Source organism: Martes martes (assembly GCF_963455335.1).
Source record: "Martes martes genome assembly, chromosome: 9".
NCBI classification, from domain to species: Eukaryota; Metazoa; Chordata; class Mammalia; order Carnivora; family Mustelidae; genus Martes; species Martes martes.
Genome location: NC_137896.1, coordinates 69,118,241 through 69,137,324, shown reverse-complemented (window position 1 = coordinate 69,137,324; position 19,084 = coordinate 69,118,241). Strand labels below are relative to the sequence as shown.

At 38.6% G+C, this 19,084-nt stretch overlaps 1 protein-coding gene across 33 annotated transcripts in view; it reads left to right on the top strand.

The window, feature by feature from the left end:
- NRXN1 (neurexin 1) overlaps positions 1 to 19,084 on the top strand; it is a gene marked incomplete at its 5' end in the record, with an annotated part of 1,159,071 nt that overhangs the window by 1,117,664 nt on the left and 22,323 nt on the right. For 21 of the 33 annotated variants that reach the window (XM_080814815.1, XM_080814809.1, XM_080814838.1 and 18 more), the window contains one exon: positions 16,848 to 16,935. In XM_080814815.1, coding sequence (XP_080670941.1) covers positions 16,848 to 16,935 — 88 coding nt within the window. The remainder of the gene's footprint in view (positions 1 to 16,847; positions 16,936 to 19,084) is intronic. The other 12 variants (XM_080814822.1, XM_080814817.1, XM_080814816.1 and 9 more) reach the window with 1 other exon arrangement.

Here is a 19,084-nt window from a genome sequence, read left to right as displayed (position 1 = left end):
GTAGCATCAAAGACTTTTCTACTATATCAGCATCATAGAAATTAGAGATGTAAAAGACCCATTAGCTGATTTGCCCTATTTCCTTGGAAACTGCAGTGAACATTTTTCAAAAGACCTAATCTATTTTTATTTAAAATAAATGGGAACTCAATGTAGATTCTTGTTAGAGCTTGAAACTGCTGATTGTTGTGTTTTCTGGGTTGTTTTTCTTTTTAGAACCACTTGACAGTTTGCATAGCTAATTATTGTGTTCTCATTTGTTTAATTCCAGAATTCCTGTAGGCTTTTTTAGAATGGGGGAGGTGAGGAGAGGACCATTGCAGTTTTAAAGTACATCAACAAGCTATTAAATCCAGGAGTGTGGGGGGTTAGAATGAGTGTGTGTGTGTGTGTGTGTGTGTGTGTGTGTGTGTTTTAGGAGACAGGTCAAAGTTAAAGCAGCAAAGTGGACTTGTAACTGCCAGACTTTGGTAGCTAATAACATTTTTGTGAAGGTTTTGTTGGTAACCAAATGCAGGAGATAGTGGGGTCCCTGGTGGCCTCATTTTATGTGGGGCACTTTTTATCATGATGGATCATTTGCAGCAAAAGCTTTTGCTAGGAATACTAAAAAATATGCAATCTTAGAAATGCAGCATTTTTTTTTTTGCTAGTGAATGAATTTTTTTTAAAAAGTATTGACTTAATTTGTACAATTTTAGATGGAAAGAGCCTTAGAATTTGAAGAGAATTTGTTAAGAATTATTTCTTATACCAGAGATAACTTTAAAACTTTGCATTTTTAATGTTCTGTGGATTCCATTTGGGAGGGGGGGGAATGCTTTTGTCAAGTAATCACTGCTTTTATTGCCAATGAATCATGAAACCATTGTGGAGGATTTAGTTTAGAAGCATCAACTGAACCATTTAAGAACTATTGAGGTAATGATGATTCAAATGAGACAAAATTACTTCTTTTGTATGTCTTCTTGGTGATGGTGGTGGTGGTAGTGGTATTGCTTTTTCAAGGGCGGGGGAGCATTTGATTTAATGACTAGAATTACAGACTTCTTCTTTCCTGCCTTCCAGGACAGGACCCTTTTAAAAAGATCCTCCACAATTCATTAGACTGAAAGTTTGCTTTAATTGAGCATCCCTAAATAATTATCATGCTTCTTTAAGGATATGTTCATTTTGAATGAGAAAATTAATATGAAAATTCAATAGAAAACTTTTACAGTTAGTTCATATTGAGAGTGCAACTCTGTGTTTGCAACAATGGGGAAAGTGTTTATTGTTGTATTTATGTATACAGCTTCCCTTAGAGCTGCCAAAATGGTGAGGATGGCCAGCTAAGAGCAGAAAATGAATGACTAGATCTCTATATTTGCATAGATAGATAGATAGATAGTATTTTATGGTTTCTAGTTGCTATAAGCAACAGAGATAGTTATTTCCAAGCCTTTCAAGACACAATGAATGGCAAACATTGTGTGCCTAGCAATTTGAACCTCCACATATGAACTCAGTTGAATGCTTGAGAGCTAAGATGAAACTCATACACATTCTTGCAAACCATTGCCATGGCAACGTACTTAAAATTTCCAAGGTCTGTCTCCCTCGAGTTTGCACCTGCAGTTAGCTTATTGTGAAACAAAAAAGAAGGCTTTCCAACTTGAAAATGCTTTGGAATGGTTGGGAGTATGTTTTGAAATAAAGTGGAGTTTGAAAGTTGAAAAGCAAAATAGAACATTCAGGGGGAAAGTACATTTACATTCTCCTTCCAATATTTGGCTTTTTTCCTCCTACTACTTCACAGTACTCTAGGCAAGGGTGAATGTGGAGAGTCTGCCTATTGTGGTTATTAGGATATTGGGGTTTTGCCCACTTTAGCAAAAAACATGCTGCCCCCTGGCATGCTAGGTAACATATGTGTGTGTCTTATGTCGTAAGAGGGCATAAGATTCATTTCGTGTTTACTATGCATCAAGAACTTCATTGATCATGATTTTCCTAATTCTTACTACTACACTGCAGAGACTGATACTGCATCCTTCCCATTTTACAAATGAGAGGTTAAATAAATCATCCAAGTTCTGCTAACTCCAGATTTAAACTCTGGCTCTAATGCTCATGCACCTAAATCACTAGGAGCAGCGTTACAAGGTCCCATAACCAGCACCAACACTCCTCAGTTTGTCAAGTGAGGAGCTGCTTCCAGGAAACCAGACAAGGAGCTACCACGGACGGCATCTCTCTACTCAGAATACAGAGTGAGGGGCGCCTGGGTGGCTCAGTGGGTTGGGCCTCTGCCTTCCACTCAGGTCTAGATCTCCGGGTCCTGGGATCGAGCCCCGAGTCGGGCTCCCTGCTCGGCGGGGAGCTTGCTTCCCCCTCACTCTGCCTGCCTGCCTCTCTGCCTACTTGTGATCTCTGTCTGTCAAATGGATAAATAAAATCTTAAAAAAAAAAAAAGAATACAGAGTGACTCATAAATATAGCTAAGACCTTGGCAGCATCAGTTCCACCCCGGGATACACGCAAACATACCCTCCATTCTTTCAGGTAGCTTGGCAGTCACAGGCAGTGCGAGGGCCACCTTCCTTGTTCTAGCACACATCTCTCTCCCAGCAGGCTCAGGGAAACACTGAATGAGGCTTGGCTTCTATTTGATTAGATCTTGGCAAATAGATTGAGGTATTTAGGGTGTAGTTCCAATAAGGTTCCTTGGACTTTAAGAAATAAGAAAAGCCTATTTGAGAATCATCATAGTAAAAACGTTACTGCGCGGGTGACTTAGAAATAAAGGCACTACCTTCAGAAGGAACACTGTATTTTGAGGAAACTAACGAGTCAGTGGACGTGATGCCATGAGCCTTGACTGAGGGCTCTAAAGCACCTGGGCTTTTTAGAGCGCTTCTCTAATCCTCTTTTCCTTATAGCCCATTATTATTTCTCAAAATAGAGAAACTTGGTTATCTGGATTTCCAGCTCAAAGCAGATCAAAGGAGTGATTTTGAAAAGGAAAAGGGTGTCTCTGAAGGCTGACACTGATAGACAAAAGAGAAAACCCAGTAAGAGCACGCCTTGATTAAAAAGTGAAAGAGGAGTGGGAGGGTCTCTGACGCAGGGCACAGCCGCGTGCTTGACCAGTGAGATCACAAGCTCCGTGGCAGGTTCCCACGTTCCTCGCCTTGATAACAAACTACCAAAGCAGCTTGTCTTCTGAACTCTGGTTAAAAGGTGACACTTCCGTGATTTCAAAAGTTCTCGGGATGATACGTGACATGTGTGTGTGTGTGTGTGTGTGTGTGTGTGTGAGAATAGAAAGCTTATTTATGGTCCTTCATCAGCAGGCATCCCGGTAATGAGAATGGAGGGAGGGGGCAGGGGTTGCAGGCGAAGGAAAAGGGCACATCCAGGTGGGAGATGTAGGATAGCAACTTGGAGGAAATGTGTCAGAACTGAGCAGAACTGACTGTAGAATGCAACGCTGTCCAGGAGAGGATTTCGTTAGTCACTTAGCCGTCTAAGTGTTTTTCATGTGAGCTTTACTTGTCACAATGTTTTTAACGGCCAAAATAATAGTAATAGTAATGTGTGAAGAGTAGTTGAAGAAGAAGAGGTCATTAGACAATAGCATAACCAAATAAAACACTCAAATACCTGTGGGGAAGCGTGCTGTCAGGGTTTCACCAAATGAAATGCACACAAAGGCAGGCTCTCTAATGAAGCTCCTAGTCCTCAGCAGAAGACAATAAGCAGAATTCTCCCATCGCTTCTGCATGCTTATTCTTCAAGCAGTCCTTCACAGGCTTTGCAGGATCTGCTAAGTGCTCTCTGGTCTAGCAGCTCTGGGTGACATCAGCGGATTCCATTCCCTGGTATTTCATAAAAGTCTTGCTTAAAAAAATTTTCAGGAAAACTTAGAGCAGAATTGAAAAAGGCAAATCATGTTTGAGAAAATTGGGAAAAGTAGCAAATTCATCCTGCTGCCTTTTTTTTTTTTTTTTTTTTTTTTTTTACCTTCCTCTTACCCAAACATGAGACTGGGAGCAGTGGAGGGAGGGGAATGCTGGATGAAGGGCCAGGAGGCAGGATCTCATTCTACGCCTGACATCGAGCCAGTAGTGATTTGATCCTGCGCGCCTGACCATGCCACGTTAGTTTCTCTCTTTACCATAAGGCACCTGGGACAGACATTTTAAGGAGTCTCCCAACTCTAAAATAAATACAGTTTGACAAATTCTAAGTTACATCACACACCTGGGGAGAAAAGAACTCCCTGGCTTTTCCGTGTATTGACGATATGATGTTTTTTGAGGGGTTTTAAGAAGCGCTCTGTTGATGGAATGTTTAAGCGTGGGACTTTGGATTTAGGTCATAAATTACACTTGCTTTGTGAAGAAAATGTCTGTGTCTAAAGATCTCAGAGTCCAGTGCTATGAACAACACTTCCCGCCGGTGTTGCAGGGAAAGTGAAGTGAGAACTTGTAAAGAACCGGCTGTATTTATGTCATAATATTGTCAAACGTCTTCTAAGTGCCAGCCACTGTGCTAGACAGACCTATTGAGCCCTAGAGAATTTTATTAAGATTTTATTTATTTTTTTAATTTATTTGGAGGGGGGTGGTGCACGAGTGGGGTGAGGGGCAGAGGGACAGAGAGAATATCCAGCAGGCTCCGTACTCAGTGTGTGGAGCTTGATGTGACCGAGATCATGACCTGAGCCAAAATCAAGAGCTGGATACCCAACCAACTAAGCCAGCCAGGCAGCTGTTAACCCAGGTAGCCCTAGCCCTAGAGTATTTAATGCTCTTCATAATCCTGTAAAATAGTGTAAATCACTTCATTTGTACTTAGGAAGAAATCCAGAGAAGTTAGGGAACTTTCCCAAACTCACACAGCTAATAAGCAGCCGCAGCTTGGACTTCAGCCCCATCTGGCTAGCTCTCACACCTAGACCCCTTCCATGCTCAGTGATCAGAGAGCAACTTTCTGCTCAGAGACAGCCTCTGTTCGTCCCATACCTGAAGTTCTCCATGCAATTCAAGGTGGGCACATCTGGCTGTCCATACTATTCCCCCTCTATGTAACTCCTTATTAATCAAAGGTATTCCATAAATGATTGTAAGTGGATGAATAAATGAATGAATGAATGAGTGAACCCATGGAAGAATCAGTCAAAAGATCTCAATTTTTGAGTGCATTCTGTCCCACACATATTTCTTGGTCCAAATTTGATGGCTGGTCTCAGCCAGCCCTTATCTCTATGCAGCTTATTTCGGGAGGAAAATAAAACTTTCATCTTATAGTTAGATATTGAAGGAAAACATGATTGAGGTATAGTTTCTTGACAATCAGACAGAAATATTTGCAATGCAGGACTATTACAGTAGAGTTCAGGGGGGAGAGATAGCCTGGGGGGTACAGAGCACCCAGAATGATAGTTAACTATTTTTTCTCAGTTTCTTCTATAAAGCAGACTCTATCTTATTGCTTTCTCAAGGGACAGGACTGCTTCATAAAAAAAAAAAAAAAGGCAGACTGACTTATTGCAAGACATTTTTAGCTTTTCCTTCTTTCTAACTTTCAGTCATTCTCTCTTTTCCTTTAAAGATAATGTCACTTCTTGCTACTTCTCTACCATAAATTTCCAGCCATGAAGTATAATGTGGAAACCAGTTATAAAGTTCCATTGTCACTTCTAGAGATGTTAGAGGCAAATAAAATCTTTGAAAAAGTGTGATTTTGCCACAATTCTCATTTGCCACTCTTAGGAGTCATACTCCTGGAAAATAATCTATACTTGCTCGCTCTTATTTTGAGATTTAATGAACTGTTATAAATGAGCAGTTGTGACAAACATACACCTTAGTGTAGCAAGCTTAGAAAGGATGACCATCAGGAATAAGGCTATTGGACATGATTCTTCCAATTCAAGTGTCATGTGGAATATTTCTTCTGTGTTTAGAATCAAAGTGAATCATGCACCCTCAACTTTAGTAATTTTATTTTCACAATCACTTCTTTTCATAATAGCCTTTTATTTGAATTGCAGATATTTAAAGAAGATAAGCCATGTAGAGTGTGATGACTTTTTTCATCTTTATTGACATATAATTGACAGATAAAAATTGTATACATTTAAGGCTTATGACAATGTGTTGATATGCATATGCATGGTGAAACGATTCACCACAATCAATGGTGATACCATGTCAAACCAACTCTCTTGAGCTCTTGTGATAGATGTTCTGGGGTGTTAAACATGGACATAAACTCTGTCCCACAGAAGTACGTGAAATAAATTAAAACATACACCTGAGCTGTTCCCAAACTTTTATACTTCAACATAGTTTGGAAAGGCAAATACCTCCACTGTCCTGATGTACTAAGAAAATATTTAATTAGTATATTATTAATTAAAAGTTAAGTAGTGGGGTGCCTGGGTGACTCTTTTGGTTGAGTATCTGCCTTTTGCTCAGGTCATGATCTCAGGGTCCTGAGATCAAGCCCCACATCGGGTTCCCTGCTCAGCGGGGAGCTTGCTTTTCTCTTCTCCCTGTTCCTGCTCTCTCTTGCTATCTCTGTTTCTCTCTCTTAAATAAATAAATAAAATCTCTTAAAAAATTTTAATTAGTATATTATTAATCCATACAGAAGGCACAACCATATACAGTATCATGTTATAATTACAAATACAATGGCTATAATAGGGAGCACAATGCAGCTGGGATGACACCTAAAGAACACCTCTTCTCCCCTCCTTCCTCCCCTCCTCCCTCTCCTTCTCGCTCTCCTTTAATTAACAGTGTTTGCTGAGTGATCTGTTCTTCCTACTTATCTGTTCATTTAGAGACTCTAGATGTAATAGGGCATACATGAGAAGTAAACCATGGATGTAGAGATAAAATAAATCAACTTGTCGCCATCTTCCAGGTCCCAGTAAAGTTGAGTAAGGAGGAGAACTCAAGAGGTCTCCAGTGTCCCTGCCTCTCTGCGGTGACTCCCCAAGAAATCAGGTCTAGCGAGGAGGGAATGACAGGGCCAGGTATGGATTGGGACTACCTGTCTTGTACATTACACTAAATAAGCAAGGCTGAAATGAATCCTATCCTTGTATAAAGGGGATCAGCCCAAGAATAGCAGCATCTATGTGAGGGGCCAGTTGGATGAGAGAAACAGATCCTGTTCAACTGAGGGGACAAGAGGATTTCAGGATATGAAAATGAAAGTTATGCAGTGAAGTGGATAGTCGGCTGCCCTCTTTAAGCTCTCCCCAGAACTATTCTTTATAGAGTGTAGTACGAGGAACAAAAATAATTCCTTATTAGTTTTAATAATAACATATAAACACTGCATTGTGGGAACTCTGATGTTTCTAAAGTGCTTTCAAGCATTTCAGATTTGATCTCCACAAGATCCCTGTGAGATAGAGAAGTTATTATGATGCATATATTCAAGCGATTATATATACATATATAGCACACGTATTTACATGTATAGTATATCCTTACATATATAGTATATGTATTCTTAAGTACTGTCAAAAACACAAAAATTAGCCCAAGATGATGCATATTGCCTAAAATCCAGATTTGTAACTTGATTTCTGAACTGGCTTCTATTTTCTATTATTGATCATCACACTAAAATTTAAAGTGAAATGGCTGAAAAGTACTCCATTTCAAATAAGTATTAGGGAACCAAAGTAAGCACCTCAAGGAATGAAGAAGTCAGATAGGGAAGCTTGGAGTTCCAGCTTAACTACAATCAGAAAAGATTAGATCTTCTCAGTGTATGAATGAAATAAAATGGTAACATCAGAGCCAGAAAATGTTTACTGTCAATCAGTGCTTGGCAGAAACAGACATTAAAGTACTGTTCAGACATTGGCTTATTTGGGGGAGCCTAGTTTAGAACCTTACATATTTTCAAGACATGGGTCAAAAAAATCAGAAGATTAATTTTCTGTTAACTAAATCATCATCATTTCCAACCTCAGCCCTATTTCTTGCTGTTCCATACACCAAGAATTATGTGGAAAAGAAGTTGTCCTATGTTCCCAGATTAAAGCTCTATCAAGAAGACATTGGTTTTCATACTTCCCAGTAGGAAAGAATTGTTATGGGTAGCTAGCTTCCTCTGGCTCTTTCCACATCTTTAATTTTGAACCTCTAATTCTAGGTCCATTGTGTAAATGAGACTACCCTAATCAATAAATGCCTGTCTAGATTGTATATGGGAAGACAGCCAATATCATTCATAAATGGCCACTTCCATTTATATATTTCCAGGATGTAGTAAGAGATAATTTGACAAAACTTGAATGATGGCTGTATGAGAAGGAGAAAAATAAGAATCTCATTAGGACTTATGTGATGAAAATAGTAGCTAATAAGGGAGAACTCAGAAGTTGGAGGGATATTCATTGGTGGATTAATGAGAAGAGGGGAAAAAAGATCATTGAGTTAAAGGGCAGAGGGAGAGAGGGAGAGAGAGAATCTTAAGCAGACTCTGAGCTGAGTGTGGAGTCTGGATGGGGCTCAGTCCTTCAGTTCATCAGATCACAATCTGAGCTGAAATCAAGAGTCAGATGCTTAACTAACTGACCCCCACCCCAGCCCTGGATACCCCTCACTGAAGTAATTTTGTAGCCAGAATGGCCTGCAATGTTCTTTTTTTTTTTTTAAAGATTTTTTTAAAAAGATTTTATTTATTTATTTGACACAGAGAGAGAGAGATCACAGGTAGGCAGAGAGAGAGGGGGAAGCAGGCTCCCTGCTGAGAGCCTGATGCGGGGCTTGATCCCAGGACCCTGAGATCATAACCTGAGCTGAAGGCAGAGGCTTAACCCACTGAGCCACCCAGGCACCCTGGCCTGCAGTGTTCTAAGTCAGGGAGAAAGAATAAGCAGGAGAATTTTCAATAATTTATATTTCTTTCTGTCCCCCCAAATTTAGTTAACACATTTTGTATAGAAACAAGAGACATGATGTGTAAGTCTTTAAGCCCCTAAGAAAATTTAATCTAAGAAAAGATTGCAACAAGTAAATAAAGAAATTTCAGGTATTACTTCAAAATAACTGTGACTGGGGCGCCTGGGTGGCTCAGTGGGTTGGGCCTCTGCCTTCGGCTCAGGTCATGATCTCGGGGTCCTGGGATCGAGCCCCACATCGGGCTCTCTGCTCAGCGGGGAGCCTGCTTCCCCCCCCCCAACGCCTGCGTCTCTGCATACTTGTGTTCTCTCTCTCTCTCTCTCTGTCAAATAAATAAATAAAGTCTTTAAAAAAAATTTTTTTAACTGTGATTATATCAACATTTGAATTTTTATAACCAGATGTAAAAAAATTAAACACTAGCATTCATTTTGTTCCCTATTTAGTGTCTATTTAATGTGCTGCCATATCAATGGTGCAGTTAGCTCTGTGTGTGTGTGTGTGTGTGTGTGTGTCCTTGTATGTGTGTGTGTTTTCCTCGTGACAATTTTAGTGGTTACTTATCTAAAATCCAATAATCTCCTTTGCCACCTTTTAACTTATGTTAAATGTATTTCATCGTGTATCTTTGTAGATCATATAACATCCTTTAAAGAACAAAATGGTTTTGGATGGATGGATGATGGTTGGACGGTTGGATGGATGGATGGGTGATGAATGGATAGTTAGAAGTCATCTGGGATAAGATAAAGAGACAAACACAATTTATTGAGGTCAGTATAGTCTCATAGTTTTGCCACTAATTGGCACTATAATTGTGTTCAAACAAAAACACTTAATTTTGCAGCTTCTGTTTCCCAATATGTAAAATGAAGAGGTCAGACTAATGATCACTAAGGTCTGGTGCAATGCAGGAAGATATGTGACTGCTTGGCTAAAACATGATTCTATCCTTTAACGTGTTAAATGCCAACAACATAAGCTTGAATTTTGGAGACATGTTAGTTGAAACGATCAATCATTGCCATTTTACACTGATAAAAAAAATCTGTTTTGGCATCATTATCCTCCCATAAGGATTTTCAGTTCAACCTGTGTGACTAATTAGTTCATTCAGTCATAATAGTTGGAGTAGAGAGTCATATTGACTTAGCTAAAAGCCTAGATTTACATTGTAAACATCTCTCAGTGTGCATTCAATTTGGAAATGGCCAAACACATTTCAGAAAGTGCTTTGTCCAAAAACAAACCGAATAGGGAGAGAACCGAGTTGATAACAGGCGTATTCTGGTTCCCCTTCAGCATCTTCGCTCCACTTCAGCAGTCTTCGAGGCTCTTATACCCCATGTTCTAATGAATGAGAATCCAGAAGAACAGATTATTATAATACCTGTCTGAAAATTTAAACTGGACTTTAACTTTGTCTTTTGGCCAGCTCTCCTACGTTTCTTTGGCTAAAAATGAAAATGCAATATTGCCATAAAGATCATTAGCAGCTTAAAGAAAAAGTACGAGAGAGGTACTCTTTTTTAAAATATAAATTTAATTTCAAGTTTTCTGACACCAGGTTTCTCTTTTGCAGGTTTGCAACTTTGCATAACTTTTCTGACAAATGATCTTTTTTGACCAAGCAGAAATCCAGTTCTTTTCTTTCTTCCATAGTTCCTTTAAATTCATTTTTTGTGGCATTATTTCCTCACCCCTATCTTCCCCTTTGAGTTTTGCCTGTCGGGATGACCAGTATCGAATGCACATAAAAATGCATGTTAAAATGAGTGAGATGTCAGGTCTCTTTTCCATGGTGGGGTTTTTCTATCCAACCCACATTTTAAATAGTGACAAAATTTTTGAAGAAAATTGAATGGCTTTCAAGTCTGTCTTTTCCCCAAGCAGACAGCTGATTTATGGTCACTTTTTGTAATAACCTGAGGCATCAACTGGGGAAAAAAAAATGTTAAAGAAATGTGAAAGCTGGCTGTTTTCAAAGATATTTAAGCTTTGCCCTAAATATTCATGAATGCCAATGTTCAAACATTCAAATTGGGTAAATGAGTGTACAAACAGGTATTTTTTTGAGCATGCACTTAACTCTAATGCTCAGAATAATGGCACCTCCACCTGCATTCTGCATAACCATGTTGTTGGTGAATACTTAATGAAGTAATAGTTAGGGGAGCACTGCTGCATTTCAAGAAAAACAAACCATTTGAATTGAATTGATTATATATATGTATCAGTGAGTGATTTTTTCCCCATGCTTTAGAATAGAGCAGGCACAATAAGTTATTTGGGTGCAGGAAACACAATTTACACCTTGTTAGGCAGTGACCATATCTTGTACCCACCAGAAAATGCTGTGCATAGATGAGGTGTTTTATATTTGTTGTTAACTAATTGATCCTCAGTTTTTTTTTGTTATTCATGTGCTGGAGCTACGCTTCACATATTGGATCACAGTTCATTGCTTTTATTTTTATGAGATTAGTTAGCCATGGGATTGACATCTTTACATGGCATCTACTACTCAGAGAAATATTTGACAAGTAAGAACCAAAAGCTTGATTGAGATTTCTGTGGAAGCTACCACAGAATCTATGCAGAGTCTCTAAACTCATTTTGCACCTTTAATAGGGTTGTTGATTAACTAAAATTGCCAATTGGATGTATTTCTTTATTGCTTCGATTTGGCCAAACTGACCCATAGTTTGGAAATTGCCCGTATGTACTACAATGAGGTTGTTTTTCTGCAGTTTTCTTCTTGAAATTTGTCACTTCCCCCAACTCCTAGAAATGTCTCGTCTTACAGGTTTATCAGTGCAATGCATTGGACCTTGGCTTGGGCAATTTGTAACACTAATTCTGAATCTTGACTTTTTTTTCCCCCCCATGGAACCTTGCCTAGCAATAAATCTTTTCTGGAGAGACTATCAGATTCAGTCCTGCAAGCCAGACATGAATGCTCTTTCACTTCCAGAACAGCTTCTCACAGACAAAAGTATCAGCAAGAACAGGTGTCCCTCAGTTAGCAAAACATGTCTCATATCAGTTAGCTCCATACTCACCCTGTCCATCAGCTCGATCAATTCAGTTTAAACGTCCATCACAGTAGTGAAAGATTAGGCTCAATCCTGCTATACCAGGGAGCACCATTGCTTGAGACAATGTTTCTCAACCTTGTATTTGGATGTATAGCCAGATAAACTCTTGCCCTTTAGAAACAAAGTTATAATCACAATTTTAAAGTAAATCATGAATTTCTTTGTGGACATCAAATTCATAGTGGACATCCTTCTGCATAGTGGGAGTTCCTTCTTTTCCTCAACAAAGCAGGTCTGTCCTGATAGAGTTTTCTTGTAGGTGTTCTCGTCAGAATGTATCAGTCTTCAGTAAACTGGTTATCATGAGGAATAAAGTGTAGGGCTGCTGTTCTTAGTAGAGATATAACCTTACAGATGAAGTTTATCTACCCTCTCATCATACCTTTTTGCCACACAGATATGCATTTGTGCTGTATTTTTTTAGAAAGTGATAGCAAGTGACTGTGTAGCAATTTCCATCGTTAAAGGTTGGGGCGAGGATGCCTGTAAGTAAGAAAGAACAAAAATACACCACTTTCTCTACTTTCTAACCCACCAAATGGTGTCTCTCTTAATAACTGTGGCTGTCCCATAAGTTAAATAAGTTGTTGTAATTTTTTGCTCTACACATCCTTTCTCCCCCATCCTGATTATATTTCTGTATCCTGTAACATAATGGTGTTTTCCCGCAGAGCATAATGAATTAGGTTTCAGTGCCTTTATTTCTTGAACTCTGTCCACATCATTTTTTTTCCCCTAAAGGTAAGGAAACCTAGATATTTTGAGTAGACATTTTGAACTAGAATGGATGCTTGCCATGTGAGTGTATGGGCCCTTCTGAATTAGGGAAGACCAGCCTGGCATGTTGACCTGTGAGTGGTTAAATGCCCAGTTAGGGACATTTATCTAAATGGACGGTTATGTAAAGCTAATGCTTTTGCTTGATTACTATTCTGTCTCTTTCAGCAGGTTGTCTCTTTTCTGAAAAAGGTTATAAACATCAGGGAAAGTATACTGAAGAATAGAATTGATTAATGTGACATATTTGAGTTTCTTTCTACCACTCTCTCAACAGCGTGTCATAGAGAGGCAGCTCCAAACACAGGGAATTAAATTTAAATTACACAGCTTTGGCTAGAAGATTGTTCAGTTAATTCAGCCTCCAAAATGAAATTTGGTTTTTTTTCCCTACACTTGAGCCACTTCCTGATTTTTCATAAAGTGATGATTTCTGCCAAGGCATCTATTGATTCAAGATCTTTTATTCAGAAGACTATTGCTGGTTTTCCATTTCTGAGGGGAATAAATATGAAAAACAAGAACGTGTATTCATTATACCAGAAAAAGTACATTAAAAACTAAAATACAGGGACGCCTGGGTGGCTCAGTTGGTTAAGCAGCTGCCTTCGGCTCAGGTCATGGTCCCGGCGTCCTGGGATCGAGTCCCACATCGGGTTCCTTGCTCCGCAGGGAGCCTGCTTCTCCCTCTGTCACTCTGTCTGCCTGTGCTCGCTCTCTCTCTCTCTCTCTCTCTCTGACAAATAAATAAATAAAAAAAATCTTTAAAAAAAAATAAAAAAAAAATAAAATAAAATACAGTTTTACAGTAGGGTCGTATTTGTACAGTGATTTTTTTTTTCTACTGTAGGAGGACTATAGAAGGTACTATTTATTTTATGATGTTTTCTGTTATTTTAGGTGCGGGGTTTTGTGAAAGATAACACTAAGAACATCCTCACACTTTCTGTTTGCTGTGGAATTATTCCAGAAGAATGTAGAAAATAGGTCAACTTTAAAACAAAAGTTAGCTTGTGTGGCTTAAATAATTTAGTCTTCATGAAACACTATCTACTGAGTCCCACATTTTTAGCCCATGAATTTATTTTAAGAAGCAGCCTTCATTATTTATATTCGATGTTTGATTTCTATTCAAAATGTAAATCTAGGCAGTAAAAGATGGAAGCTTAGTTCAACAAAGTACCAATATAGCTACTGTATTTTTATATAAATACTAATGTGAGATCTGAAAGGTTGAGAATAATTCACATATACCACTTCCGGTTTAATATCTAAAATTATATTACTTATATATAGTGCAAAAGAAGATTAAATCAGTCTACATTTATTGAAATAACAACAATTATGTTGATAATATCACAAACTTTATGAGCATTTACAATGTGGTCTTATTTTAGATAATTTTTCTGGCTAATCCTTACAACAATAGGAACTTTTATCCCTCCATTTTTTCAGATGAGAAAAATAAGGCTCGGGACAAGTTTTACACTTTTAAAGCAGACTTTCACAACATCCACATTATTGACATTGTGACTCATAAAATTCTTTGTGGTGAGAGAGCTGTTGCATGCACACTATAGGTTGTGTCTCTGCAAGGGAAGCTTCTGTTAACATCCTATTAGAATCGGAATCTCACTGGATTCTAATAGTAGCAGACAGCCCCCCAAGAGTCCCCAGCCCAGTTGTGATGTCTCTAGACATTGCCAAATGCCCCCCCCCCCACCACCACCACCACAAGCCCCAGGTGAAGGAGGAGAAAGGGGGCAGGCAGCATCATTCCTGGGGTGAGAAACACAGGATAAAAAAATTTATTCTCATCCTCCTCCTCCCCCTGTCAAGAACAGAACAACAACCTCATACTAATTTCATTAATATAATTAAAATTCCTCAAGGGCAATGAGAAATTCTCTTGTAACCTTGAAAGTAACTTTAAAGAGTATCTACTCTTTAAAAAAAAAAAAAGTAGCTTTCCACTTGAAGTTGGCTCTAAAAAACAAACAAACAAAATATAAAAACCAGATAATCTGCTCTGGGGTGAATTGGAAAAATTGACCTGCAAGACCTCATAATCCAGTAACTTGCTATTATCAAGTCTGTTTAGATGTTATCCTGCAAAATGTGCTGGTGCCAAAAGGAGGATGGGTTTGCCTTTTAAAGCTCACTTTAATGAAAGATACCTGTGTGACTGTAACACCGATTGCTGGTAGTTATCACTGATACCAAGAGTTACAATTCCAGGAAAACTGATACTTTGAACTAACTCTTTTAAAATAACAGCAGAGGGGCGCCTGGGTGGCTCAGTGGGTTAAAGCCTCTGCCTTCAGCTCAGGTCATGGTCTCAGGGTCCTGGGATCGAGCCCCGCATCAGGCTCTCCGCTCAGCGGGGAGCCTGCTTCTCTTCCTCTCTCTGCCTGCCTCTCTGCCTACCTGTGATCTCTGTCAGATGAATAAATAGAATCTTAGAAAAATAAATACATACATAAAATAAAATAACAGCAGCAAAATCAACGAATCCAGTTGCCCAACGGTCTCTCAGGGGAATGAAGAGCAAAATAACATGAAACCATCTCAAAGTGCTATTTAAATGCCTGTATTTATTTAAAGTTACATGATGATGTAGTAGCATCTGAACAAATTCTTTATTTTTCAGTAATTAAAGACCCTGCACTTGAAAGAATTTTAAACTGAATTTTGTCACAAAAGTATATTATCCTTTGTCTTCATTTTTCAAAAGGCATAGTTTTCCTAACATTTATTTGTTTATATTTTAATCTCTGACTATACTTAGTCCTCCTTTAATGAAAATGAGTCATACCATTTTTCTTTTTTCTTCTTACCTGTAGAATCTATATTATTGTAATTCCATTTTTAAATAAGGACATCATCAGTATTGTGGTTCTGAGTGTCATCTAAACAATTATCTTTAATACTTAGGCAATGTAATGAGATATTTTCTGTCTTATGCATTGAATTCTTTGTTACTTTAGCATTAGCCACATCTGATGCAAACCTTCACAATTTCTATGCAATATCTATGCCGAGTTTACTGCTACTTGTAAGTGGCAGTAAAGAACAACCTTTGGTGCTTGTAAATGTGTTGATTATGTGGCTAACTGCTAGGATTTACACACTCTGCTTTTTATTACAGTGATGGTTATCTTTTTTGCTGTAAGTGCAATGAAGCAACTAGAATGTCACAGAGAAAACTGTCACCTCTATCCTTTTTGCCATAAAATATCAACCCCGCATATGCTTTTCATTTATTATGAAACCTTAATAATGAAAAGGACAATGGTGAAATGATACCCGCTACTGAATATTGCAAAACTAAGAATCAAGTGTGAAAGCTACACACACACACACACACACACACTTCCTCAAATGGACTATATTTGCTTCCCTTTAATGCATCAGTGAAATATATTCTCTACTTAATCTGTGTTTCCTAATAATGACAAACTATATCTCAAAGATTCATCAAATTCTACCTGGTCGTGAATATAAAAGGTTATAGCTATTCTGCTTTTAGGAAGCCAAGCACAAGTACTGCATAAAGCCTACTGATGCATACTTTGTAGCACTCCAGGGTTGTAATAAATTTCAAATCATCTGCTTCTGCCAGGTTGTTTTAAACCCCTATATGCTACTGTGTGCAGCTTCTCTGTGCAGTTGGATGAATGGGTACTGCAAGTTGGCTGTCACCATTTCTGTGTGCTTATGGAAAACAAGTTGCAATCAGATTTTCACAAATATGCAAATACTTCCATGAGAGATCTAAAATAGGTCGAAAAATGTAGGCTCTGTGTCCTTGGGAAGGGAAATACTGAATTCAGTTTCTCAGTCTATCAGGAAAACACAAACGATGTTTCAATTGTCACTGAGAGAAAGATGAGTGTATCTGCTAGGTCCCTTTAAATTAATCTACTCAGCTATGAAGTGTGTAAACCTGGCGATTCACAGACCTGTACCCCTGGGGCTAATAATACATTATATGTTAATAAAAAATTAAAAGACAAAAAAAATTAATCTACTCGATGTGATTCTTTTACAGACCACCGATGACATCCTCGTGGCTTCAGCAGAATGTCCCAGCGATGACGAGGACATTGACCCCTGTGAGCCGAGCTCAGGTGGGTTAGGTTAGTCGACTTTTTTTCTTACTTTTTTTGCTTTACTCTAAATCTGTATTGCATGCTGTAGTCCTTAGATGAGCCTTGCATTTCTATCTAGAAGCCCACTCCGTTGAACAATGCCTCATTGTGAGACAAGGGGTTTTGCTCTTTATGTGCAAAAATTCCCCCACAATTTATTGAAAAACAAATTTTAAAAACAAAACCCACCAAGATTAGGTATTTCAGAAAAAGCAGTGGGGAACAGCACACAAGGCTGGTGCCTTACTGTTCACATTCCATTAACTCACAATGTAATTTTTGTGTATAACAGTATAATGAGCTTTCCCTTGGGTCACCTATAGTAAAATTGTAAAGCTTAAAAATGGCAGTGCACTGTGGAAAATTATTTGACCTTTCTACTGACAAAAAGTCCCCACCACTCACTCTGCCAGCAAATTATCTTAAGTGATAAATTTCTGAATTTCAGAAGTAAGACTATTATGGTAGTAGTCAAACAAACAGCAGGTAGAATTCTTGATACATTTAATTGAGAAACATTTGATTCTTGTGGCGTCTCCCTAAAGTGTAAGCTGGTGCATTTTAACTCTAGTCAATGCATAATTTCTCCTCCTTCTTTGTGATACAGTGTGACTGACTAACACAAAAATACTGTTTCCAAAGCAGCCCGATACCATTAAGTGGTTGGCTGTGAACTCTGAAAATGAGTGAATCATAGGCCGGGTTTGCTTCCAGATATTCATAATACCGAATATCAGGGTCATTTCCATTCATTTCCTCTGTAAAGCAGCATTTCTTCAAATTCAGTAATTTTCTTGTTTAGGTAAACAAGGCGAGTGAGACGAATATAGACTACCCCTGGTCAGTTAGCTCATGACCTGTAGCTGTCACAGGAATCCCAGAAGAACTTCATGTCACCATACAATAATGGATTGATATTCTTCTGAAGTATATCACTTTCAAGTGAATCTGCTATTCTGATATTTGGATTTTAAAAAATAGCTCAGGATGCCTATCCTGCATCTTCTGGAGATCACGTCCCACTGATGGTAGCCACATACCCTGAGCACTAGGTGGCAGCAAGGAGCAGGGACTCAGTCCTACCTTGGCAAGAGAAGGTCAGGAGATGTAGACAGGTCGTGTTCTTGTCCTCCTTCCTCTGGCCTCTCCACCTCGCCCATCAAAATTCTTGGCCTGCAGAATGTGGTGAGAACACTGATGATCATCCATTCTGTTCCAACAGTTTATTGGTCTCTGCAACAATTCCCTTTTGGTTGTCTGGACAGATAGGGTCACTTCATGATACCATCCTGGGCTCCTTTGCCAACTTCCTGCCTTTTTTCCCACTGGTATTCTCATTCTTTCTGTGTTAGTTTAAAAAAAAAAAAAGTTGTTTCTTTTTTCTCTATTACATCAGCCCCATTTCTTTGTCTTCTCCTTCCCTAAATTTCTTCTTTTTTTAATTTCTCTTACTTTCACATGTCTGATCATGACATTATTTTCTTTTATATTTTTAAATCTTTTATTATGCTCAACTAGCCAATGTATCATCATTAGTTTTTAATGTAATGTTCAGTGGTTCATTAGTTACATATAACACCCAGTGCTCATTGGCACACATATCCTATCCTCCTTGACACCCATCACCCAGTTCCCTCATCCCCCACCCACCTCCCTTCTGTAACCCTCAGTTTGATTCCTGATGTCCAGAGTCTCTCATGGTTTGTCTCCCTCTCTGATTTCTTCCCATTCAGTTTTCATTCCCTTTCCCTGTGGTCCTCCGCTTTATTCCTTATGATCCGTATATGAGTGAAGCCACATGATAATCGTCTTTCTTTGCTTGCCTTACTTCACTCAGCATAAACCCTTCCAATTCCACCCATGTGGATGCAAATGGTGGGTATTCATCCTTTTTGATGGCCAAGTAATATTCCATATTGACGTTCATTTTTATATATGATTTTCTCTGAAATCCTCTAGCATGGATTGTTCATAAAACAAAGTCTAGTATTAGTTTGTACATTGGTATGTATGTGTGTGTGTGTGTGTGTGTCTGTTTATATTTGTGTTTGCTTTTGTTTTCCCAATTAGCATTTTCTTGAGAGAATGTTGATTTTTGCAGTGTTTCTTACTATATTAACATAGTGCTGAAAGTGGT